The 24,903-nt window shown below is 25.1% G+C and overlaps 5 protein-coding genes and 1 long non-coding RNA gene across 11 annotated transcripts in view; 2 read left to right on the plus strand and 4 right to left on the minus strand.

Annotated features, from left to right (window-relative positions):
• Nucleotides 1-1,741: 1,741 nt before the first annotated feature.
• Nucleotides 1,742-2,496, minus strand: LOC122852386. The gene is made up of 3 exons (XR_006373813.1): nt 2,264-2,496; nt 2,125-2,180; nt 1,742-1,938 (listed from the first exon to the last, which is right to left on the minus strand). It is a non-coding gene; the product is annotated as an uncharacterized LOC122852386 (long non-coding RNA).
• Nucleotides 2,497-6,093: 3,597 nt separating this feature from the next.
• LOC122852391 lies at nt 6,094-13,362 on the plus strand. 3 transcript variants are annotated; one of them, XM_044152161.1, is made up of 7 exons: nt 6,094-6,330; nt 6,555-6,668; nt 7,175-7,301; nt 7,398-8,289; nt 8,961-9,213; nt 10,964-11,140; nt 11,318-13,362. In XM_044152161.1, the coding sequence occupies exons 5-7, from the start codon at nt 9,202-9,204 to the stop codon at nt 13,244-13,246; spliced, it is 2,118 nt and encodes a 705-aa protein (XP_044008096.1). In that variant the 5' UTR covers nt 6,094-6,330; nt 6,555-6,668; nt 7,175-7,301; nt 7,398-8,289; nt 8,961-9,201; the 3' UTR covers nt 13,247-13,362. The 3 variants fall into 3 exon arrangements, with proteins under 3 accessions (XP_044008096.1, XP_044008095.1, XP_044008097.1); XM_044152160.1 differs by lacking the exons at nt 6,094-6,330; nt 6,555-6,668; nt 7,175-7,301; nt 7,398-8,289; nt 8,961-9,213 and adding an exon at nt 10,690-10,747; XM_044152162.1 differs by lacking the exons at nt 6,094-6,330; nt 6,555-6,668; nt 7,175-7,301; nt 7,398-8,289; nt 8,961-9,213 and adding an exon at nt 10,690-10,747 and having other exon boundaries at nt 11,453-13,362.
• A 1,347-nt stretch (nt 13,363-14,709) lies between these two features.
• On the minus strand, nt 14,710-17,913 carry LOC122852394 (sialin-like). 4 transcript variants are annotated; one of them, XM_044152165.1, is made up of 10 exons: nt 17,684-17,736; nt 17,237-17,330; nt 16,630-16,835; nt 16,324-16,545; nt 16,176-16,260; nt 15,946-16,112; nt 15,739-15,888; nt 15,537-15,669; nt 15,203-15,456; nt 14,710-15,122 (listed from the first exon to the last, which is right to left on the minus strand). In XM_044152165.1, the coding sequence occupies exons 2-10, from the start codon at nt 17,319-17,321 to the stop codon at nt 14,841-14,843; spliced, it is 1,584 nt and encodes a 527-aa protein (XP_044008100.1). In that variant the 5' UTR covers nt 17,322-17,330; nt 17,684-17,736; the 3' UTR covers nt 14,710-14,840. The 4 variants fall into 4 exon arrangements, with proteins under 4 accessions (XP_044008100.1, XP_044008103.1, XP_044008102.1 ...); XM_044152166.1 differs by having other exon boundaries at nt 14,768-15,122; nt 16,630-16,832; XM_044152168.1 differs by lacking the exon at nt 17,237-17,330 and having other exon boundaries at nt 16,630-16,832; nt 17,684-17,913.
• A 1,049-nt stretch (nt 17,914-18,962) lies between these two features.
• Nucleotides 18,963-24,903, plus strand: part of LOC122852387 — a 36,805-nt gene continuing 30,864 nt past the window's right edge. Inside the window, exon 1 of the mRNA XM_044152153.1 lies at nt 18,963-19,488. The gene's annotated coding sequence lies outside the window, so the exon portion shown is untranslated. The remainder of the gene's footprint in view (nt 19,489-24,903) is intronic.
• Nucleotides 20,627-23,761, minus strand: LOC122852403. Its single transcript, XM_044152179.1, has 2 exons — nt 23,713-23,761; nt 20,627-23,100 (listed from the first exon to the last, which is right to left on the minus strand). The coding sequence occupies exons 1-2, from the start codon at nt 23,726-23,728 to the stop codon at nt 22,832-22,834; spliced, it is 285 nt and encodes a 94-aa protein (XP_044008114.1). The 5' UTR covers nt 23,729-23,761; the 3' UTR covers nt 20,627-22,831.
• On the minus strand, nt 21,733-22,407 carry LOC122852398 (glycosyltransferase-like protein gnt14). Its single transcript, XM_044152174.1, has one exon. The coding sequence runs from the start codon at nt 22,405-22,407 to the stop codon at nt 21,733-21,735; it is 675 nt and encodes a 224-aa protein (XP_044008109.1).

The following is a 24,903-nucleotide window of genomic DNA, read 5'->3' on the forward strand; positions in this document are numbered from 1 at the left end:
GAATAAATTTTTCTATTCTTTTTGGTTTTACAAGAAGAAAAATACAAGAAAGTTGCAAAATATAGTTAGCCTTTAGTAGCTCTATTTAGGTATATATTGTGGTAGCAAAAAAATGGCTTTAAATAAAATAATGTATCACTTGTTACTTGAGTGAGAGTCGACGAAAGTAAAATGAAAACATGCATGCTACGAATACTAATTACTCCTGCTGGTTGAAACATTTAAAGAACCTGATGTAATGATATATAGGGATAGTCATAAGACTCATAATAGAATAACAAGTATAGAATCTATTTTATTTATTTGGAAAAATTATGAAAATTTAATTTGAACTTTAATACTCACAAAGAAAATAAATAAATAATTTAATCAACAAAAATTTATCAGTATATAATAAAATTCGAAAGAATGAATATTAAAAAAAAAAAAAAAAACAAAACAAAATTATTCTAACTACGTATATTTGGTATTATGAAAAAAAAATAAAATATAAAATATTGCGCAATGAGCAGCAAATTTTGATGCATTTAATAATAAACTACTTGGGGTTTCTCTATCTACACACTGATACATTGTGTACATGATAATGATAAAGATAAGTGTGTGATCTAAGCAGTAGCATAGGTATCAAATTTAAAACAAGCTGTTAAAGCAAGATGACCTAGAGAATATATTGGGGACTATCATGGAGAGTTAAAAATTCCAATCGAGACCATACGCAATTATATCAATGCAATAAATTAAATAAAATCCTACCTTTTTAGCGAATGTTCATCTTCCCACGCTGGTCATCAAATTGCTCAGGATACTGCACTCCATGAAGACTAGAGGATCCTACACTCCATGTAGTTCATGTGATGATTCAATATGATCAGCAACAGGTTCAATGATCATTGATCACACACAACACAAGCACTACACACACAAAACAATCATCACTACTTTTCACTTACTTTTTTAAGAACACTTTTCACCATCACCAATGTTACACCACTTGTTACCGAAAAAAAACAAAATATTATTGACTTATATAGTTTATGAATCAGTTCTTTTTTGTGCTTCTATTTAACACTTTTTAAATGAATAGTTTATTATTGTTATTATTTGAAAATAGTCTATCAGGCTCGAAAAAAAAGATCTGCCGAGTCAGCTGTTGTTAACATATGGCTTTGTGTGAGCAATCGTGAGAATGCTTTTTACATTCTTTCGGGTAGAGGCGACCGGTTCTCCAAGCACCAACACGCGTTGATTGATAAGCAATTAACAACAACAACCGACCTATCAAATTATTTTCGTTGAAAGTAGATTTAACTCAGCATCAAGTGACAAGTGGTACAAAATGTTTACCAATAGCAACAATAAGTGGTACATTAGCAAGAACATAAATATCAATCATCTCAGCACCATATAATGTTATTGATTTTCGTAGTAAAACAAAGATAAAGTTTGCTGATAAAATTTTATCAGATAGTTCATGAGTTGTTGAGACAATAACTTTCCATTATTGGGGATTCATCATTGTTCAAGCATGAATACATATCATGTGGATGGTCTTGATGCATTTTGTTGGTGATATAAATGTACCAGTATTTCATGATCGTTAAATTATCAAATAGCTTATAAACAATTCACTTAATTTTTGGAGCACTTGGAAACACAAACTAAAGTCGACGTACCTTATTATACTTTGGACATTAACATCATTCACTTGATATTTTCATGTTATATTTTAGCATAATCACAGTCTAATTATTATTAGGTGAATTTTAGACTGTACTTTTATTTTTTTTAAATAATATAATACAACTCATTTTACTCCAAAATAATTTTGGCTTGATTGACAAAGCAATTTAGTCTTTTTTTTTGGACCCAGTTTTAATAATTGTGTTGGATGAATAACATTGGCACATAAGATGTTTTAGCCACACTTAATGACACCTGTAAGCATTAAAAATATTAAATAAACATTATGTTATAAATTTTTTTCAAACTGGAGCAGATAAGAGTGAGATTATTAAATTTATAAAAAAATCAATTAATAAACAATAATTAAACCAAGTTTTATAATGTTTTTTTGATTGTTATAAGACAACAATAAACTGAATAATAATCATTATTGTTTACCTGAGACAATTATTGATTACAAGTGCACTGATCAACCTTTAGTTATCCAAGAATACCTGTAATTGTTAAAACAAAAATATTTAAGCAAGAATTTAAATAAATAAAAAATTTAACTATAATAAATAAAATGGTTTAATACCTTTTTTTGTTCAATAAAGACTGCCAAGGCTTTTGTCACTGATAAAGACATTTATCCAAATAATTCACTTTTAATATTAACATCATTAATTATCGGTATCTTTCATGTTATATTTTAGCATAAAAACAGCTTTAGTTGTCTCAGTTATTTGAAATAGCGCAGCAGCTCTCATTTTACGTTCTTCTTTTTTTATTTTCTGCATCATTGAAGCTTTTGTATATTTTATTTTTTTATTTATTTTATTATTCCATGGATAAATTTGATGATGCAACTGTAACATTAAATTAATAAATTATTATGTGTGAATATTAGACTGTACTTTTATTTTTTTTAATAATATAAATTTGTACTCACTATGTACTCAAAAATTTTTTTAACTCCGATGCCAAATCAATTTACTCATTTTTTCAAGTTCCAGTTTTAATAATTGTGTTTGTTTAATTACATCAACACATTCAACGTTTCAGGCACACTTTTTGTTAACTGTAAACAATAAAAATATTAAATAAAATATTGTGTTATAAATTTTTTTTCAAACTGGAGTAATTATCAACAACGAAAAAAGAGTAAATGAAAACGATAGTATTGAATTAATGGTAAACAAATAAATAAATAAATATAAATAAAGATAAATAAATATAGTAAATAAATAGTAAACAAATAACAAATTAATAAATAGGCAGTAAATGATGGTGATATCAGACAAAAAATAATGGAGTAATAAAAAAATTAATTTTCACGTACGTAGTTGCGACGCCGTGGCCATTTTGTGCATTGGCTTTTTGCGACGTAGTTTTTGCAAAAAAAAAAAAATTCCCAAATTACTCAATTTTATTATAATTTAATATTAAATAATCAATCGGACTACGTTAAAAATGTATTTAGTAGTTTATAAAAAAATAAAAATAAATTATATGAATTATAAACACTACCGCAAAAACAGCAAAATCATTAGTACGAACACCAAAAGAGCCGCTTGGCAAGATCACTGAACAACCCAACACAAAACACGTCTTTACACTTCAAGTTCACAACACTGACTGGCCCCCCCGCAAACGCGCAACAGGGCACAACCGTCTCAAGTGTTCGCAAAATCCCAAAATCATCGCGGCCATCATGAAACTGTTTCAGCCAATCATATGATGCCAAGTTTCAGTTACAATTTTTTTTTTTATTACTACTATTATTATTATCAAAAATATAAAAAAAAAAACAGGACAATTAGTGAAATATTCAAGGCAATTGTTGATCAATTTTTGAATAATAAAATTAAGAAAAACAAAAACTAAACTAATAATCTTTTATTTTTAGGATATATTGTAGCAGTTTATATTAAATTTGTGCCAAAATCATTATCAACAAAATTTTGTACACACAAAACCAACTGGGCAACTGTTCCAAAAGAAACTTCTATACAAAATTTGTTAATACACAAGGATTTTGACAGAGAAAAATACAAGTGAACGAGTGATCATCATAAAAATTTGTTGAGCACAAAACTGGCACACCAGACAGCCAAGCCAAATTAATTTTACATAAACAAAAAACATCAGCATCATGATTCATCAACATATATGGAGAAAATGTAAGTGAAACAATAGGTTAAATAAACTTTTTATATTGATAATTATGCATTTGGACAAATGACTATTTACAATTTGACATTACATTTACAATTTGCATTAATTATTTAATATTAATTTGCATTAATAATTTATCATTAATTGTTACAGTTGCATCAAATTTATCCATATCCATGCAAATACTATACAAAATATATATACGTATATAAAAAAGCATCAATTCATATGAACAAGATGAAAAGTTGAGACAACTAAGGCTGCTTAGGTTTCAAAATGAAAAATACCAAGACAACGATGAAATTGTCAAAAGGTATGTCAATTATATAGTTTGTGTTATCAAGTATAGTTTAAAAATTAATCAAATTATATACAAACCTTTTTTTAATTTAATAACCATTAAATACTGGTGTACTTAAATCACCAACAGAATAATCAACAAACCATTTTGATCATTAACATGATTTGTTGTTAAAATTCATGACATAATATTTATTTAATATTTTTGATGTTAACAGATGACATCAAGTGTGATTCAAACATCTAATGTGCCATTATTATTAATTCAACAAATTTGTTGTAACTCGGATAGAAAAAAAATGACTTGTCATTAAAGACACCATCAGATTGAAGTAAAGTGAGTTATATTTAGCATTGTTGTCTAGCATCCTTATTGTATAACAATCGTTTTTTTCATTATTAACAATCAAAAAATTGTCAAATATTTCAACATTAATTTTTCTTGGTTTGTGTCAGTGTTTTGTACTCATTTATTTAAGACTCAATTTTTTGCTGACTATTTGTTAATTTTTTATTTATTTATCTATTTTTTATCCATTTACTATTTATTTATTTGACATAAATTCAATAATATCAATTCATTAAATTTTTTTTGTTGTCAATAATTACTCCAGTTTGAAAAAAAATTATTACACAATGTTTATTTAATATTTTTATTGTTTTCAGATAATCAGTGTTAATGCAATTCTTTGAAGCTAATTTTTAAAACGTGACAAAAAAAATGACTAAATTGCTTTGTCATTGGAGACGAAATCATTTTGGAATAAAGTGAGTTAAATTATTTTATTTTTAAAAAATTAAATATAGTCTTATACTTTATTATAAGTTTAATCATTTATTGTTACAGTTGCAACACATTTATTCATGGGAAAAGCATTAGTATTGCTAATGTATGGAAAATAAAATATACAAAAGCTTCAATGATGAAGGAAAGAGACCTACTGCACTATTTAAAACACTTGAGACAACTGAGGCTGCTTGTATGTTAAAGTACAACATACCAAGATGATGATTTTAATAGTGAGAATATGATAAGGTACGTCAATTTTAGTTTGTGTTTATTAAGTGATTTAAAAATTAATCAAATTAATTTTAAACCATTTGGTAATTAAATAATCATAAATTACTGGTACACTTGAACCAGCAACATAGCATGCATACTTCAACAATATTAATTTTATTTATAATTATCATTTAAAAATCAATGATACCAAATTAGTTAATACAAAAGAAAAAATCATGATTTAATTTATAAACTACATAAGTTAATAGAATTTTGCTTTTTTTTGTTTGATACAGATGGTGGTCATGGAAAGTTTATAAAAATTGATGAAATAGTTGAACTAGGCTGATTGTTGAATTTGTTGCTGATGAATGAGAATCATGATGTAGTAACATGTCCTTGGTGCATTTTGATGACCAGCGTGGGTAGATAAACAGCCGCTAAAATGGGTAAGATTTTATTCAACTTATTTTATTGATATTGTCTTGTTTGTATTTATTTAAACTCCATGATAGTCTTCAGGATATTATTCAAGTCCTTAATTTATTCTGTTATAATTATGCTACTGCTTCAGTGACATTTATTGTTATGATTATCATACAGTAAGACTTTTGTATAAATACCTATTAAATAGTTAATTATCTATTCAATAATTAACAATAATAGCTATATAGTTTAAACATTTAATTACGTGAAAAACTATAAAAGATAATACGGTGATAGTGAAAATCGTTTTTAAAAAAAATTGGTGTTAATGAATATGTAATCTCTCATTATTTAAATTGTTGCTAATTATTACATTACTTTATTATTAATAACAATTGTTATAAATTATTGATTAATAACAATTATTCATTTTTATTATTTTGTCGATAAGTAGAATTTTACTTATCGACAAATAATTTGGCCGCTAGATGGCGCGACAAAATCCAAAATGGCCGCGCCTTTGTTAAAGAGAAAACTTGTGTCGTTCAGTGTCGTGACTTTTTACGCTTATATTTGCAATAATAATTGTTAAACAATTATAAATTGTTAATAAATCGATTAATTAAATTATTCTGAACAAATTGTGATATAAATCATTGCGAACTTTTGTGAATTTTGTCCAAAATTAATGGACATGTCAGAGCTCTTGGAGCTGACAAAGGCAGCTATTAATTTGTTAAATAATGGACAAATAACATGTAAATATTATGTTTTTTTATTGTTATTAATTATTTAGCGCATAATCAAACATAGTTACGTACTTTTTATTACATTTTATCATAAATTTTGACAAAAAAAAAAAATTAATTTTCGAGGTTAAGTTGTCATTTTTAAAAAAAAGTTAGACACTTATTTTAGCAATATTAATTATTAAATAATTGTAAATTGTTATTTAATCGATCATTGTAATTGTCTCAAACAGATTGTGCTATAAATTGTTGCTGACTTTTGTGAAATTTGACAAAAATAAATGGACATGTCAATGGTGTTGAAGCTGACAAAGGAAAATCTTTATTTGGCAAATAATGGACAAATGGTATGTAAATATTGCGTTTTTTTATTGTTATTAATTATTTAGTGCATAAACAAACATAATTACGTTATTTTTTTTAATTATTGAGCAAAAAAAAATAAAAAAAATAAATGATTCAAGGCCAGATTGTCATTCTTTACAAAGACAAAGAATATATCAATTTATTTATTAATATTTACAAAAATTCGTTATATATAGCATTGTTTTAGCAACTTCATTGTATAACAATCGTTTTTTTTTATTATTAACAATCAAAAAATTGTTAAATATTTCAACATTAATTTCCCTTTGTTTGAGTAAGTTTTGGCTTTGTCAGTTTTTGTTGTCAGTAAGTCTTTATTTATTTACTTTAAAACTCATATTTTTGCTGTCTATTTATTAATTTATTATTTATTTATCTATTTTTTATACATTTACTATTTATTTATTTGTTTAATTAGTCCAACAATTACTCCAGCTTGAAAAAAATTTATAACATAATATTAATCTAATATTTTTAATGCTTACAGGTGACATTAATTGTGGCTAAAACATCTTATGTGCCAATGTCATTTATTCAATACAATTGCTGTAACTGGGAGTAAATAAATGACGAAAGTGCTTTTTCAATGAAGCCAAAAATCATTTTGGAGTAAAGTGAGTTAATTTATTTTATTTTAATTAAATAAAAGTACCGTCTAAAATTTATTCAATAATAATTGAATACTTATTTGTGTTTTTATGTTGTTTCAGTGTCACAGATAAAATGAGCATCGTCACCATCAACATGATATTTGATGATATTATGCTTCAATAATAACGATCCATGATAATGAAAAATCATCTCTCAGTTGTCTCCGTCTTTAGGTTTAATTGATTTTATAAAATATGAAGTGTCAATGAATGCCCTAACAACTCATAAATTGTCTAACAAAATTTTATAAGCAAAGTTTATCTATCTTGAACTAAAATAATCAATAGCATTACACGATGTTGTTAATTTTATGGTGCTTTGATGTGCTCTAATGTACCACGTGCTATTGCATCTGTGACAGTCAAAAGTGTTTTGGTAAGCTTGTGTTGGTACTTGTTGCTTACCAATGTCCAATATACATGAGAGCGTTGGTGCATCAAGAACAAGCCGCCTCTGTCGAAGTGAATGTTGAAAATATTCTCAGAGTGCAACATGCTATCGTTAGTTGAAAGGGATTTCTTTTGAAAATTGATAAAACATTTTCAAATAATAACAATAATCAATTTAAAAATATGATAAGTATTTTATGAACGATACAAGTTAACATTATAGATTTTTCCTGTTACAAGCGGTGTAAAAGCAATGTCCAAAGCAAGTGATAGTGGCAAACAATCGAGAAATATAACAAGTACTTTATAAACTATGTAAGTTAATATACTGGATTTTTTCCTGTTACAAGTGGTGTAAAAGTACTGTCCAAAGCTATCTATAGTAATGGTGAAAAGAGCTTTGAAAAAAAAATGTTATCAAAAGTGGTGATGATTGTTTTGTGATTGTGAAGTGCTTGTGATCATTGAACCTGTTGCTGATCATCGAGAATCATCATGAACCACTTCATGGCCTTGGAGTATATTGATGAGCAGCGTTGGAATATAAACATCCACTAAAAAAGTAAGATTTTATTGATGCAATTATAATTATGATTTTGTTTGAAGCCCCATGATAGTCCCTATATGTATATTCTTTAGGTCATCTTCCTTTTTATTTACTTTGATCTATTTATTATATGATAATTCAATTAGTATGTTATTGCTTAGATGACACGTATAGTTATCGTTATGATGTACATCAGTGTACATAGAAATACCAAGTAATTTATTATTAAATCTATCAAAAATTTGCTGCTTAGAGCGCAAAATATTTTATTCTTTTTTATATCGCTTAATAATGTGTTATTTAAAGCTGCGGTTTGAAGATTTAGTGCAAGTAAAAAAATATACATAACAGTGTTTTAATTTTTTCAGTGAGTAAATATTTTATTTCTATTATTATAATATTTTTATAATGTTATTCATAATATCTATGAATTATTGGTAATGATTTTTTTTTTGCTTGTCATAATGTTGTTATTATTATTTTAACATAGCGTTATTGATAAATGTAAACTGATAATATATTAAATATTACATTGAACTAATCTATTATATTGGATTCAAAATTAACTCATCAAAATATAATGGTAAAAATAAAAAATAATAATAATAGTTAACGTTTATGACAAGCAATATTAGAAACAAAGTTTAACACATGATAATTATTAAATAATGTTTTTTTAAATATAGTCAACAGATATAAAATCAACTTGCTAAATTTACAAAGGACTACAAAATATTCTAAAGATGAAAACAAGTCAACAACACAGTGATACTGATTATTTAATAAATAGAATCGATTTGTTAACAAGAAGAAATATACAATGAGCACGTACGTTATTATTTATTATGATGATGTATCTCAGGACTCAAGTAAACTAAAACACAGCTGAGTAAATTGAAGCTTAATCATCAGTGGATCCAAGATGACATGAATCAAGAGGTATCATATTTTATTATTGACTTGATTATTTTTTTTACATTAACAAATTAACTAGTTCTTTTTTTTTATTTTTATTTTATAACTATATCATAACCAAATAATTATTATTAATATAATTTTTTTTGATCCTAAAAAAAAATTATTACATATATTTATTTATTTATCTAAAAAGGGGTTATTATTTTGTTTCTTTTTTTTAAAAAAAAAAAAAAAACATACAATTAGAGTAAAAAATTACTTTTTCTATACAAAGTTTCTATTCTCATGAGTGATTTACAACTGATCGAAACATAAATGAGTCATTAATAATGAGTCATTATTCATTTATGTATTTATACAAAAGAAGAATAGAAATTCAAATATCTTCATTAATGTTTTATTAATTGTCAAATAAATAATAGTCAATCATTTTTATTTATCAGGACAAAAAAATTAGTATTTATTTTGTACATGTCAATTGATTTGTTATCAAAATAAATATTAATAATAATGATTATTTCAATTTACAAATTAAAAAAAGTAAAAATTAATCCAACAATTGAGAACATTATTATTCTGTCAGTTAAATATTATTTTTTATTTTTCAAAAACATTAAGACAATTGTTGTTCCCATGCAAAAGAATGTGTGAATACATTTTTTCTATAATAAAAATAAAGTAGGTTTGGCATATTCATCAACAACATTTAGCTACCTTCTCTATGCAAAATTTTATTGCAATTAATAAAGTACGTGATTTAATTGAGTAGTAAATACAAACAAAAAAAAAAAAAACAAGTTCACCTACTTTAAAAAATTATAAAAGCTTAAATTATAATTGATAAAAATCATGATCTGATAAATTTATTAATTTGACAATTATTAATTCATGCTAAAGATTATTTAAAAAAATTGGGAGGAAATTGCGTTATGCAATGATTGTCCTGGGTATAATGTGAAAAAAAAAAAATGAGATCCTTGAAGTTGTAGATGAGGGGAAAAACAAAACATCTTTCAGTCTTCACAATACATTTTATTGCACACTATGGGAACTATTGTTACACATTTTACAGTCATACTACACTGTTTTTAATAATTTTTTTTTCTTCATTATAAATTAAAACTCCCACGTGACTTTCACTTGTCCCCTCGCGAATTTTGATATTATATTATCAACATATTTTTAATTCTTATTTTATTTTTTTTTTTATTACTAAATATTATATTTAATATTTGATGATAATTTTTTTTTTTTTATAAATGTTTTAAATAATTTTAAAAGCAAATTTGGTATTTTTTTTTTTGGATCTTTAAATTTTTTTGATAGCCTATTTTTATTTTATTAATTGCATTATTATTTATAGTAGAATAATATAATAATAATTAAATAAAACAAAAATTTATTTATGTTAAAAAAGAAGGGCGTTTGTATTTTGTTGATATTTTGAGGGGGGGATATGGTATTGTGTCACTCTATATATAATGGAGTGACTGGTGCACCACGCGATATTGTTAACATTCACCGCATGTGCGGTAACATGGTTTCCAGTTTTAAGGTACATCTGAAGTAAAAAAATTTAATTATTTTTATTATTTTTATTTGTGATGTGATAGTGCATATTCAATTAAATTTTTCATGTGTTTTTAAATTAATTGTTTCATGTGTTTTGCATTAAGTATTGTGTATTAAATTTGTGTTTTGTAATTAGTCATATTTATTCGAGTTTTTAATAAGATTTATTTGTTTTTTTTTTTGATAAATTATGTTCAAGATGACGCCATGGCTGATGGCAATATGTTGCCTGATGATGGCAGATTGCATGAACGTGACAGATCAAGAAACTTCGGAGAGTCAACATGATCAAGTTGCGATATTAAAACAAATTAGAAAAGTTAATGATGATGGAAGCTACACATTTGGCTATGAAGCTGGAGATGGATCATTCAAAGTAAATTTATTTTATTAAAATTTTATTTATTCTTGCAAAAATTATTATTCTTTTAATATTTAATTTAAAAATGAAAATAAAATAAAATCATATTAGAATCACGTTAAATTTGGTACACTAGTAAATTTAGCTTCAATTTGAGTTTAAAAATAAAAAAAAAAATAAAAAAATTGTCAGGTTGAAACTCGCGATGTACTTGGTAATGTCAAAGGTACATTTGGTTTTGTTGATGCAAATGGCGAAATAAAACGGGTCACCTATACTTCATCAAATGGAACGGGATTTAAAGCAACAACACTCTCACCATTACAGGAACAGGCATCAGTTGTCCAGAGTATACCACGTACAAATAGAAGTACAACAAAAAAACCAACAATTTTATATGCAACATCAACATCAACTGAATCATCATCATCAACAACAATTGGTCCAAAATCAAATGTTGTACAGACAATACCAAGAATACGTAAAACATCAACAACATCAACAACATCATCAACGACATCAACAACAACAACAACTGAATCACCAAAACCAATATTTGGACATTATCTTAAAACATCAAAAAATCGTCCAAAATTTTTCATCAATAATCAACAAAAAATAATTACAGGAAGTTCATCATCAGAAGAAGAAATAATTAATGAAGATTCACAATTAACAAGACCAAGTACTGATGAAAAAATTAATTTACGTAAAATTATATTTCCAAAAAGACCAATTGATCAAAGTCTTCGTCCAATAACTGAAGAATTTGAAGAAAAAGAAGAAGAGGAAGAATTAAAAGCAACAACAGGTAATGCATTGAGACGTCAACTTCATGAAGATACAACAAAAAATGATAATCATGAAATTAATAATGATGAACATTCAGATGTATATGGAGGTGCATTATCAACAGCTCGTCCATTATTTACAACAAGTAGTTCACCAAAAATAATTCAACGTATACGTTCTGAACGACCAAAAATGCTTTATCAAATGTCATCATCTGTACCGGATAATATTGGTCCAGCTCGTTTTGATAATACAAAATATGAGGCTGAAACAAAAACACCAGAAGAACGTGAAACAACACAACCAATTGTTTATCAAACTGTACCATCAAGATTGAATGATCGTGATTATGCTCGTCAAACAACAGAACAACCAGTATATGTTCGTCGAGAGCCAGAACAACAACTTCTTCGAGATTTATCATCAGGTGTTGTTGTACAACCAACAAATATAGATGATGAATATCGAGCAGCACCAGTTGGTAGATATGTTTATAGACCACAACCTCGCCCACCGGTATATCCAACAAGTGGTGATTCAGGCAATGTTCAGTATTTATCAGAAAATCCAGCTGAGGAACCAGTTGAACCTTCTCCACCACGAGGTGTTCCACAGGCATATATACGTCAAAGACCATACGCACGACCATACAATGAACCTGATCCAAGATCTAGACCTGTATTACGACCAATTGGACCAATGGATGAACGTGAATATCCAGAGTATTATAGAAATATTGCTTTACCACCAGAAGCACCAAATCCAATTGCACCACCACTTAGTAGACGAGATTTTCAAATGCTTTTAAGACGTTTATTAATTACTCAATATGGCTTACAAGCTTTGGCTCATCCAAGAAGTTATCTTGAAGATGCACTTTATGATGAACAACCATATACAAATTATCAAACATCTGCAGTTAGACCAAATGTTTTAGCATATGAGGGTGGATTAAGATACAATGATCGTACAATACGTCCAATTTTATCGAGAATTCCAATTGGTAATATTGATCCTGCTATGTATTCACAAAGATATTCAGATGATTATCAAGATCCAAGATATATGAAAAGAGTTTATCGACAAAAACTTTATACACAAGATATGAATGAAGAGACTGAGGGTGATGGTGATGAAATTTTACCACCACCAATACGTGAAGCACTATTATTGAGAATGTTACAATTGGCTATTTCTACTGATCGACCATCAATGAATGCAATTAATCACATACGAACAACAACAATACCGACATACAGAAAATCACCAGTTAGAAATGTACAAATTATTTCTGATGAACAAGATAAAGAAACAATTAAAAAATTATAAATAAATGATATATAAATATAATAAGTTTTTAATAATTAAAATTGGTTTTTTTCTTTAGCAATTTTTAACTTTTTTTAAAATTGAAAAATAATTAATACTCAAAAAAAAAAAAAAAAAACAAATATGAATAAATAAATAAATTAGATTTTCAATCGACCAAGTATCTGAGAAGAAAAAAAAAATATATTCATTCATATACTTATAGGAAAAATGAAAGGATTTATCATTAAAAAAAAATTGGATCACTTCCGATGATAATAAATATAAAGAGTGAAAACATGTTTTACAATCCTGGGAAAAATGACTAATATATTCCATTATTTTTTTATTTTTTTTTATCAATTTGTTATTATTGATCTATGTAGTCGAGTTTATATTGACATTCTCCTTGATTAAGTGTATTTTCTTTTTATTATTATATATATCTATATCATCAAGGTTACTTCAATGACTTGCACGCATTAATTTTTTTTTTTTTATATTTAATCACAAGAGAATATATATTAACGTGGGAAAATATTAAAAGTCCAGCCAGTATTGTCTTGACCTTGCCAAAAAAAAAAAGAAAAGATTTTTCCTTGGACAAATCAATTGTAAATATGTAATACTAGTATATAAATAAAAGTGAAATATTATTATGAAGTTTTTTTTTTTTTAATTTATAAAAAATTCAAGAGAAATTAAAAATAAATATGAAGAATAAAAGTAGAATGATTCTCACATTAATTTCATAATTGTGTTAAGAAGGACCTGGTGAATAGAATAGAGTAATAACAATGTTTTTAATTATTATTGCAATTGTTACAACATGTATTTAGTATCGTTGTGCTAACATCTTTGTGGATCTAGTTGGAAATAGCGAGAAAAATAATAAAAGAAAAAAAAAAAAAAAAATGAGAAACGAACGACATCATGGGATCTCAAGTCATTTCCACGCATCGCTGACTTGCGAACTCAATCCTCACACATTTGTATATGTTTTTTTTTTTGTCTTTTTATTTCTCATATTCCCATGCCAATTTTATACTCCACCTGTACGTTGTTGTCGATTCATTTTAATAGCCGTTTACTTGAACGTGTGACTAATGCAAAATAAATGCATTTACAAATTTTTTTTTTTTTCTTTTTCTCCTCTCAAAATTATTATCTAAGAAATTTTTATTTAGAAATTTTTTTAATACTATTTGAAAAATAGTATCAAAATTGTTGTGGCATGCAATTTGTTTTGTTTTTTTTTTAATAAGATTGTTTATCATTGTTATGATAAATTGTGCAGAATTATTTTAAATATGAAAAAATTACTTAATTTTTACTGCACGCTTTTGAATACAATAAACGCAAATTTTTATATGAAAATTAAAATATAATAAAGGTGATGAAAATACTGGCGTGGATATAATTAATTTGTGAAATTTTAATTTATAATTTTAAATGTTAAAAATAACTCACACACACACATCAGATATTTTTTTAATAAATTTTTTTTTTTTATTATTATTTGTTTTGTCATTATATTATTGTATTTATTTTTTTAATTCTTTTATTTTAATAAATAATTAATGATAGCTATAGCTTAAGTTTTTTAAAAATTAAATTAAATATTATTTGATGTTATTGAGCGTTTCGAATGAACTGATAATGATCTTGGTGCTTCAATGACACTTTCAATATCATCATAAGATTCAGGTGGTTCTGTTTGTACAGCAACATCTTCATATGTATCTTGTTCATAAATAACATCATCATGACTACGTGAACGTGCAACTGATGGTATCCATGGTTGTGGAACACCTTTTCCAAGAGCAAGAAATACAGCAGCTGTTGATAATAAAACTAATGATGCAACACCAAATACTAATCTCCATGAACCAGCAATCTAAGAGAAAAAAAAAAAACAATTATAAAATTCATTAACATTTTTAAATGAAAAACAAATAGAATAATTAATTTATTAACCGAGCCATGAAGTGCTTGAGTGACAAAATAATTAGCAGCAAGAAGACCAGCAGCACCAAGTGTTGAACATAATGCACATGCAGCAGCAGCACAAGCTGGTGATTCAGCTGGTGCAAGATCAGCAATTGCAGCAATCGCACCAGATGTAGCTGTACCAGAAACAAGAAGTGCTGCAATACCCAACCAAGCTGCTCCAATTGCTTGACATCCAGCATATCCAGCAACAAAAAGTAATGCAGCTGGTATAAAATGAGCTGAATAAATATAATAAATATTTTTATAAATATAATTATAAATAAATACTACGATTTTAAAAAAAATTTTTTTTCCATACCAGTATATACAACAAGTTTTCTAGCAGTTGTCGTTGAAACTATACCAGATTCTCTTACATGATCAACAAGTAATCCACAAGTAAGAGCAGCTAAAAAATGACCAATATGAGGTAGTGTTGTTAGTACCGAGTCCTATATAAAAAAAAAAATATTTATTATTTCGATAATAATAAATTAATCAACAATAAATTAAATACTTACATTTGCAGTAGAAAAACCATAAATTAATTTTAAATATTTAGTCATTCCAAGTGCTAATGTTGCATCTCCCCATTGATTACCCATTGTTGCCATACATGATGCCCATACTGGTACTGATCTTAAAAGTTTACCCCAAGGTATCACTGCAGACTAAAAATATTTTTTAATTAGCTAGTTATTCGTTTATTTATTTACTTATTTTATTACATTTGTATCGTGTTGATATGACTTTGGAGTATCTTGAACAAAATGTATAAAAGCAAAGTACCAACAAATAGCTATTATAACAAGACCATAGCATAATGCATCTCTTCCAAAATTTCTAACAACTGCTGTTCCAATCCAACCAGTCATTGAGTAACCAACGCTTACCGCTAAATTAAAATATAATAAATTATTTGATATATATATATTTTTTTTAATTTGATAAATTTTACCTGCATAACAACTAAAGAACCAACTTCTGTGATTACTTTTAAACCAAGTCATGGCAAACATATGAGCTGCTGGCATTGTTGCACCCTAAAAAATTAAAATAAATATAATAATACTTGTATTATTGTATTATTTAATTGATCAAGTTACTGTTAATAATCCTTGAAAAAGACGTAATGCAACATGTGAAGGACCACGCCATGCTGCAGGAACAAGAAGTAATGCAAGACAAGCACCGAGTATAGCTCTTGAAAAAACAACAGTTGGTCCTGAACGTCCCCAAACAAGACAACCACCAAGCATTGGTCCAGCAACTTGACCCCATAAAAATGCTTCACGCATTATTGATTCAGCTCGTTCTTCTTGAGGAAGCTATAAAAATAAGCGATAAAAAAAATTAATTAATTTGATGATTTGAAAAAAGAAGAATTACACTTTTTTTATCATTTTTTAAACCTCAAGAAGAATAACTTCAAAGTCTTCAGTATGGTTTCGTTTGCTGATATTAACCAGCATATCACAGTGCCATGATGTGTCAATAATTGCATGATTATCTTCTTGATTTGCAAGTAAAGCAACTGATGAACTAACTTCAACAGCTCCAGATAATGCAAAACCAACTGCAACAAGTCCAGCAACAATATGTCTTGCTCTAACAGCTGCTATAATTAATCAACATTTTTATTTATTTATTTTATTTTTTAAACGTGATTTTTTTATCATTTACTGTTGTTTTTTTCACACGTCGTCATCTGATATATATACATTTTATTTTTATGCGAAAAAAAAAAAATCCTTATCTTTAGAAATAAATACAAATCTTGTGTGATAAATAATTACACATTTATAATTTTATTTCAAGTTTATTTTCATTGATTTTTTTAGTATTATTCAAGTGAAAAATAATATTGCTTTAAATATTTTTAAAGAATTTTTTCTTGATCAAAAATTTGATTTTATTTAATTGAATATAATAAGAAAAATAGTTTAAACTTTACACACAAATTGACACAGTTGATTTAACACAATAATTTATATATAATATTTTCATTTACACAATTACCTCGTACTTCTTTAGCAGCCTGTTTTATTTGTACACTGCTACGTTTAACAAGTTGAACACTACCTTTTCTCACAAAGCCTGCCATTTTATAAATCTTGAAAATACCGTCAACCCGACAATAACAAGTTTTATTTTTTTTTTATTTAATATAATCTTTTTATCAAAAAAAAAAATAAAGCTATGATGATGCTTTTGATAAATTACAACATGGCATTACAATAGAATCAACAAATACGTTGGAAAAATCAAGAAGAAAAAATGAATAAGGGGGAGAAATAAATTATATCCTACATTTACAAATGAAACTTTGATTAGATGACATTGACTTTATTTGGTAATTTTAACAGTATGATAAAAAAATCAAAATTATTATTACATTGTCTTATTAATAAAATAATTTTATCTATAGTTTTAAATAAAAAATAATATATATATTTAAAAATTTACCTCCAACTTCGATTGCTGCTATTTTAAGCTGAACACTACTACGTTTGAGTTTAATAAGAGCAGACATGATCAATCAAAAAATAAAATATATATATTATTTGTACCACTAACACATTGTGTGATAACTGTGTGTATATTTTTTTTTTTTAATTCACATTTTGAGCTCGTTGACACGTTCCAATTTGTGATAAGAGACTGTCGTATTATCCCCACAATGTTGATCATCAACTGGATAAAATGTTAAGCTCAAAAAAACTTATATATATAAAATAAAAATGAATGAATATCATGGTTGTTAACGAGTCTTAATAAAATAAGTACTTGTCAACGACAATGTTGTTTAACCTTGACAAAATAATTTTATCATTTACTATATATTTTTTTTTTTTTATTTGAATTTTGAATGTTTTAAAATTATTAATTATTGTTATAAATATTTTTGTTTGTTTGTTCAATTAAATGAACAACATTTTTCAAAGGAAAAATATTATAATTTTTTTTCTTTTTTTTTTCAATTTTCAAATAATTTAGAATTATTTTCTGTATTATCGACTTGAAGTTTGTTCAAATGTTACACTACCGACTATGATAATTTGAGTCGGTATTATAGATCATAGATCAATAGTTGATTATAATTAATTTTCATTTTTCTAAAATGGCGATAGATGTGAATTTTCTTTTCGGAAAATATTATTTCTTTATTTGATTATGATTTACTCGAATATTAATGCAATTACAAAGAAATTAAAAATCATTAAAGTTACGTTACACCACCAAAATTTTACCATAAAATTCCAATGATTTTTAGAATTAAAAGAAAAATTTGAAATATAATTTGCTCCATATGTTTAAAATATGCAAGAATACATAATTTCGTACAAGAAAATCTTTTTTTCAAATAAATCAAATAGAAATTTCTATTTTTTTTTTTTTTTTTTGAATTTATAAGTTTTTTTTTCTCGTATAAACCAATAGGCCGCGCAGCAGGTGGTCGCCATATCAACATGTTATTTAAGAAACACCATACGTATATGGGACCTTAAGGTGTAAATATGTGTTTTTTTGAAATTTTTTTTTTTATTATGATTATTATTTGGGACTATGTCCCCAATAGATACACGCACACACAAGGGATGTGCCATACCTTTTTGTACGTTAAAAAATAATGAAAAAAAAAAAAAAAAAGGAAGAAGAAAGTATGAGGGAGCAAATAAACGGAGCGTTAAAATAAAAAAGTGGGGAGAGAAATAACTAAAGGAGAGAGGTCTGAATCACCTGAGTTTCAATTGGTCGGGCCTGATATCTACTGGCAGGTCAAACAACGTATTGGTTAGCACAAAGTTTGTGTCAGACTCTCTCAATGTGATTCTTTTGCTTTCCCCTTAATATATATTTTTGTAACCGTTTACTCAGTTTACTATAAAGTTAATTAAAATTATTACACCTCATAGTATAAACATAAAAATTCAAAAATCATAAAAACAAGTGTCTGTTTTAATTTAAACAACTCATATATGTAATGGCAGTTTATAATAATCAACATTACTATTTTAAAACTAAATATACATGTATATTTTTATAAAAAAAAAAAAAAAAAGAGCAACAACAACAACAACAAGAATTGTTACAATGTGTTGTTTAAGTTTATAGTGAGTTAATTTATATTGTTATTTTTTTTTTTTTATTATTATTATCGTTTAAGTGGTTAAAGTGTTGTTGTTGTTATTATCATTGTGATAAATTTGGAGTAAAGTGTGTTATCCTGATTGATTTTTTTTCGTTTGGATCTGGATCACATAATAAAGGTTAGCAATTAATTATTTTATTTATATATTTAATTGAAAATTAATATGATTATGTGTGTGATAATGATGATTGAGGAGAAATTATAAAAAAAAAAAAAAAAAGACAGAGAAAGAGAGAGAAAGGGTTTTGAGGTTAGTTTGAGGAATCTTGGCTTGGCCTCGGCCGGGATGAGTCGCTCTCGGGCACAGCATTCAAACATTGAGTAAAAAAAAAAAAAAAAAATGAAAAGAATAAAAAAATAAAATGAAACCCTCGTGTTGTCCTCACTTGCTGTTTCATATAAATTTTTTTTTTTCTTATCCTCTTTTTTTTTATTCAACGCTTTCAATATTTTTTATTTTTTTACCTTTATATATTTATTTATTTTATTTTTTATTTGGGCCCTTTTTGGTTGTGTATATTATGTATATATACCTGGTGGTTCCTCTCAAACTATTGAATTGCTGTCTTTCTTTTATTCAAGTTGTTTTGTTAATACTTGTCTCACTTTAGTTGCTTGATAGCGTGCAACAGGTCACCCGCTTTAATATTTTACAAATTCCTCAACTTTTAACATAACTTGGATAATTTTTTTTCATTTTTTGTTTATATATTTTATTAATTAATAATATAAATTAACAATTTTAAAAAATTTTTAAATATAACTTGTGTTTTTTTTTTTAATTTAATATATTTTTTTAATTATAACTTATAATATTTAGCAAAAAAAAGTTATAGAATTTTATTTAATTTATGTTTTTAATTAAATTTTTTATATTTTTTTACTTTTACGGTTTAATTAATTTTATAAATTTAATTTTGAAATATTACTCCAAAAATATGACACGTATAATCATTACTAAAATATTAAATATAAAAATCAATTTAAAAGTTTTTTTTTTATTACTGACCTTTATAGTAATAAAAGTATTTAACATATTTATTTATATAAAAAAAAAAAAAAAAAGAAAAAATTTAAACGGTGTGTAATTCAGTGGCGTTTTAATGTTTAAACAAATATTAGTAATTTCACTTTACAAAAGTAATTGCTAGCAACGGTCAGGTGCACATAAATATTTAAATTATATGAAGAAAAAAAATAAATATATATAAATTTAAGCTTTCATTAAAAATTAAATGTATATAGACAAAATCATATTTTAATGATTATTATTAATTTCTTTATTTACTCATTTTTTTCTTTTATTTTTTTTTTTCATTAAACTTTTTATTTTTTAATTACAAGTTTTTTTTTTTTTTTTCGTTTAATTGGGTCATTAGGAAGTTGACACGATAATTTTTATGGCCTAGAAATTTTTTATTTTATTATTTTATTTTCTATTAATAGATTAAAATGTTTTTAATTTGTATTTATCTCAATTTTTTTTCTTCATCAATTAATCTTTTTTTTTTTTTTATGTTTTATAACTGAGTAAATATATATTGAATTATAAATGTAGAGCAAAGTGACTTGAACGATAGATGTAACGGTGTCAAGTATATTAATGCAATGAAAAATTTGCATAACAAGCTTCTTTGTTTTTTTATTAATTTTATTTATTTAAAAAATATTTTATTGAATCAAGATTTTTCCTTATAACTGTCATGAATATTATTTTTTTATACCTCATTATTAAGCTAACATTTTATTTTTTTTATTTTAATTATAAATTTGTTATTACAATTTTATTTATTTAAGTAAATTCTTCTTCTTTTTCATCTCTTGGTATATTTTTTTTAAATGATAAAATTGATATATAAATGTTGTCTTGTCGTATAAAAAAAAAAAAAAACTAACAAACTCAGCACGACCTTGATAACAACTTTATAAAAAATTTTAAATCTATATGTATATTGTAAATTGATATATACAAAAAATTTGCATTAAAATTTTTGTATTTTATATTTACTGTTGTTGTTACATAAATGTGAATAAATAAACATTTATCCTTCTACAAGGCATTTTTTTTTTTATCTTTTATGTCATTACAAGGTCAATATGTTTTTGACTGTGTGTACATAAGAATAATATTTATATTTTATATTAACCAGATGATTATGTTTTCTCAGGTGAAAGTACAATTTTTAAATTGAGAAGATTCTAATAAAAATTTAATTTAATAATTATGAAACAAAATTCATTAAAATTTTATTTAAAGTATTCAATAAAATTAATTATTAATATCAAAAAAAAAAAAATATATAAATTGATTTGAAAATGTAATTTGAATGATACATAGTTAGCTTGGTTATTTACTGTGCAATTATGGCCATTTTTTAGTCTCAAAACAATCACTATTATCATCAATACTTATTGGACAAAATTCTTCAGCATTAATTCTGTCAAGTTTTCCAATATCTGCTTTGGGTTTAAAACCAAGTTCACTTATTGGTATACCTTCATGTGGTTTTTCATTTTCATAATCAAATTCTGAAAAATCATCATTCAATTGTGATTTAACTTTTTTTTTTTTATCACTTAATTTTTTCTTTTTTTTTCCATTATTATTATTATTTGTTTTTTTATTGATTAATAATTTAGAATTTTTTATTTTTGTTTTAATTTTTTCATTATTATTTATATTAATTTTATTATTTTCAATTGGCTTTAGTTTTTTTTCTTCATTTGAAATTAGCTCAATTTTTTTTGAATTATCTGATTTTAATGTATTTAAATTTTCTAATGTTTTAGAATTTATTTTATTATCTGGACAATTTTCAAAATTACAGTAGTCATTATTTGATATTGTTGAAATTATTTCTTCATTAATAATTGGTGATTGTATATCAATTTTCATTTTTGGATTTTTAGCATATTCATCTTGAAGATATTTTTCAAATTTTTCCTTAAAATAAACATCGATTATTTTCCATACGTTGGTACTGTACCATCCAATAACGCCAAATAATAGTACACTTTTTATTAAAATTGCAATCATTTCAAATTAATTTTTAAATTACTCAAATTTGATTTATATATTTATGTATTTTTTATAATTTTTATTTCAAATCTCCGGCAATTTATTTATATTCAATTGCTGGAAAAACCTTAACTTCATACAATTTCCTCTATAAATATTCTCCCAAGACTTGGAGAAAAAAAAATAATAATAATAAAATTGAGTAACCTTTTTTTAGCAACGTCAGTTACGTAGTCGAATAATAATACGATTACTTAACTGAGTGCAGCTTCAAAAATCAATAAGTTATATGTTTTTATATCTATCTAAAAACCAGGATGAATAAACTTAATGTTCCAAGTAAACACTTTTTTTTTTCTTTCTTTTTTTCCAAACTTTATTATAAAATCACTCATAAATATTATAATTCTTTTTTGAAATTTATATTTTTTTTTATATATTATTATTCGTTATTTTCTCCTTTAATATAATCACTTATTATTGAAGCAACTAATCTCATATTAGGCCATGCAATTGTAACAAATACTAATAATGAATTAGCAACAACAAATAATTTCATCATTTCAATGCCATTATTTGAACTTAGCCAATCACCAAAACCCTGATTATTAAATGTTTCAACATTTTTAATATTAGGATCCAATTTATTTGTTTCTTTTTGATCATTTTTTTCCAATTTTAAACGTTTTCTCATGCTCCTTAGTTTATCATCTGAAATATACAATAGAAAAATAATAATAATATTTAAATAATATAGTGAAAGTATTTATTATTATTGTATGAATTAAATTAAAACTACTATGTGAAATGAAAAAAAAAAAAAAACAAATACACATTGTATTTTTAAATCACATTATTAACACTTTTAACAATGCATCATTAACATCATGGCAACTATTAATTATTTTTTAATACACCTGATTTTTAAATTGTACCTAATTACGAGAATCAGGTTATAAAATGTGTACACTCGTGTGTATTTGAAAAGAGAGAGAGAGAGAGAGAGTAAAAGTGCGGTTACAAGTGTTATCATCATCAGACAGACACTCAAAAGCTTTACCTCATATCTTTCAATGATATATATATATATGCTCATCCAACTTGGTCCTTCATAAACTACTATTCTCATTTGAAATCAAACCAAGTTACATGACATATTCAATCTAATTTTAAATAACCACACGTTTAATCACTTACCACACAATTTCAATAAATCAACAACTCACTTTTTTTTATAATATTAATTATTTAAAAATAAATAATAAACTTTTAAAATAAATATATATATATCTATTTAGAACGTAGTAAAAATAATAATTTTACCTTTGTGTGTTCCCATTGGTATAACAAATTGTTCTGACAATTTTATTTTCTCTTCAGTATGATGAAATTTTTTTTCTTGAAGGGTTTCTCACATGTCTACATAATTTTATTATCGATATCCCACAAGTGCTAATTATCTAGTAAATATATATATATAACAAATAAAATTATCATTAAGAAAATAAATAAATAAAAATACTCAGGTGAAAAGAGATATACTTGAACTATTTTTTAAAAAACTTTTCATCATATGCCAAGCTTTATTTATTGTTAAAAAAATATTTGAAATAAATATAATAAATAAAAATAGAATACGAAAAATTTTTGCCTTTTTTTTTGTTTGATAATCAAGTCATCTTCATTGTTTAAATGTTGAATGAAAATATTCGTCAATTTTATTATTAAAATGCTGAAGAATTTGGTAGTTCTTGTTGATTCAATATTTGCATTTATATTTTTGATATAACATGCACAGTCATCTTTTTGTGACCAAGATGATTACAACAATCTCTTTACTGTTGTATATCTTATAATCATTATATGTATATATATGAAAAGACCAAACTCTGTCTCGATAAGATATAGAATCCTGAGTAAGCCGATTTAAGGCTGCCACTTGCTTACTCAAGATAACTATTATGACTTTAAGGGTCACTGCATAAATTCAGACAATGCATTATTGTTTTGAGTTAATAAAATTTTGATATTAATTATTATTATCTATTTTTTTATAAAGTAGTAAATTTGTTTTTTGTATGACTAAAATGTAAGATTGAATATTTTAATTTATATTTAAAAATAAATTTACTACTTTTAATCGGATTTTATTTATTTCCTATTTTTACTATAAATATAACATCATATTATGCTTGTTAACAAGAGTATAAAAGGAAAAATAAAATTTACCAATAATAAAAAAAAAAATTATAATATATAAATAAATAAACGAGGAACTCATCAAATGCAGTAACTGGAACTCGTCACTGGATAAATTCCGGCTGATCCATTTACAATCAGGACAAGCATTTTGTAGACGTAAAAAAAAATAGTAAAAAAAAAAAATAGAGGATACTAGATTTGCCAATACGTTGCCTTCTTCTTCTTCTCCATTACTACCAAGTTGAATGCCACAATGTAGGCCATATTCAACGCATCCACAACCAAGTAACAATATTCAAGTTCTTTAGGTTG

The sequence above is a fragment of the Aphidius gifuensis genome, linkage group LG3 (assembly GCF_014905175.1).
Source record: "Aphidius gifuensis isolate YNYX2018 linkage group LG3, ASM1490517v1, whole genome shotgun sequence".
Lineage (NCBI taxonomy): Eukaryota > Metazoa > Arthropoda > Insecta > Hymenoptera > Braconidae > Aphidius > Aphidius gifuensis.

Coding starts and splice junctions, on each gene's coding strand:
- LOC122852391 (XM_044152160.1), top strand. CDS start 10,718: ATGTGCGGTAACATGGTTTCCAGTTTTAAG. Junction 10,748..10,963: donor ACATGGTTTCCAGTTTTAAG/GTACATCTGAAG, acceptor ATTATGTTCAAG/ATGACGCCATGGCTGATGGC. Junction 11,141..11,317: donor CTGGAGATGGATCATTCAAA/GTAAATTTATTT, acceptor AAAAATTGTCAG/GTTGAAACTCGCGATGTACT.
- LOC122852394 (XM_044152165.1), bottom strand. CDS start 17,321: ATGGCAGGCTTTGTGAGAAAAGGTAGTGTTCAACTTGTTAAACGTAGC. Junction 16,261..16,323: donor TTTTTCAAGGATTATTAACA/GTAACTTGATCA, acceptor TTAATTTTTTAG/GGTGCAACAATGCCAGCAGC. Junction 15,889..15,945: donor CATATCAACACGATACAAAT/GTAATAAAATAA, acceptor AAATATTTTTAG/TCTGCAGTGATACCTTGGGG.
- LOC122852398 (XM_044152174.1), bottom strand. CDS start 22,407: ATGATTGCAATTTTAATAAAAAGTGTACTATTATTTGGCGTTATTGGA.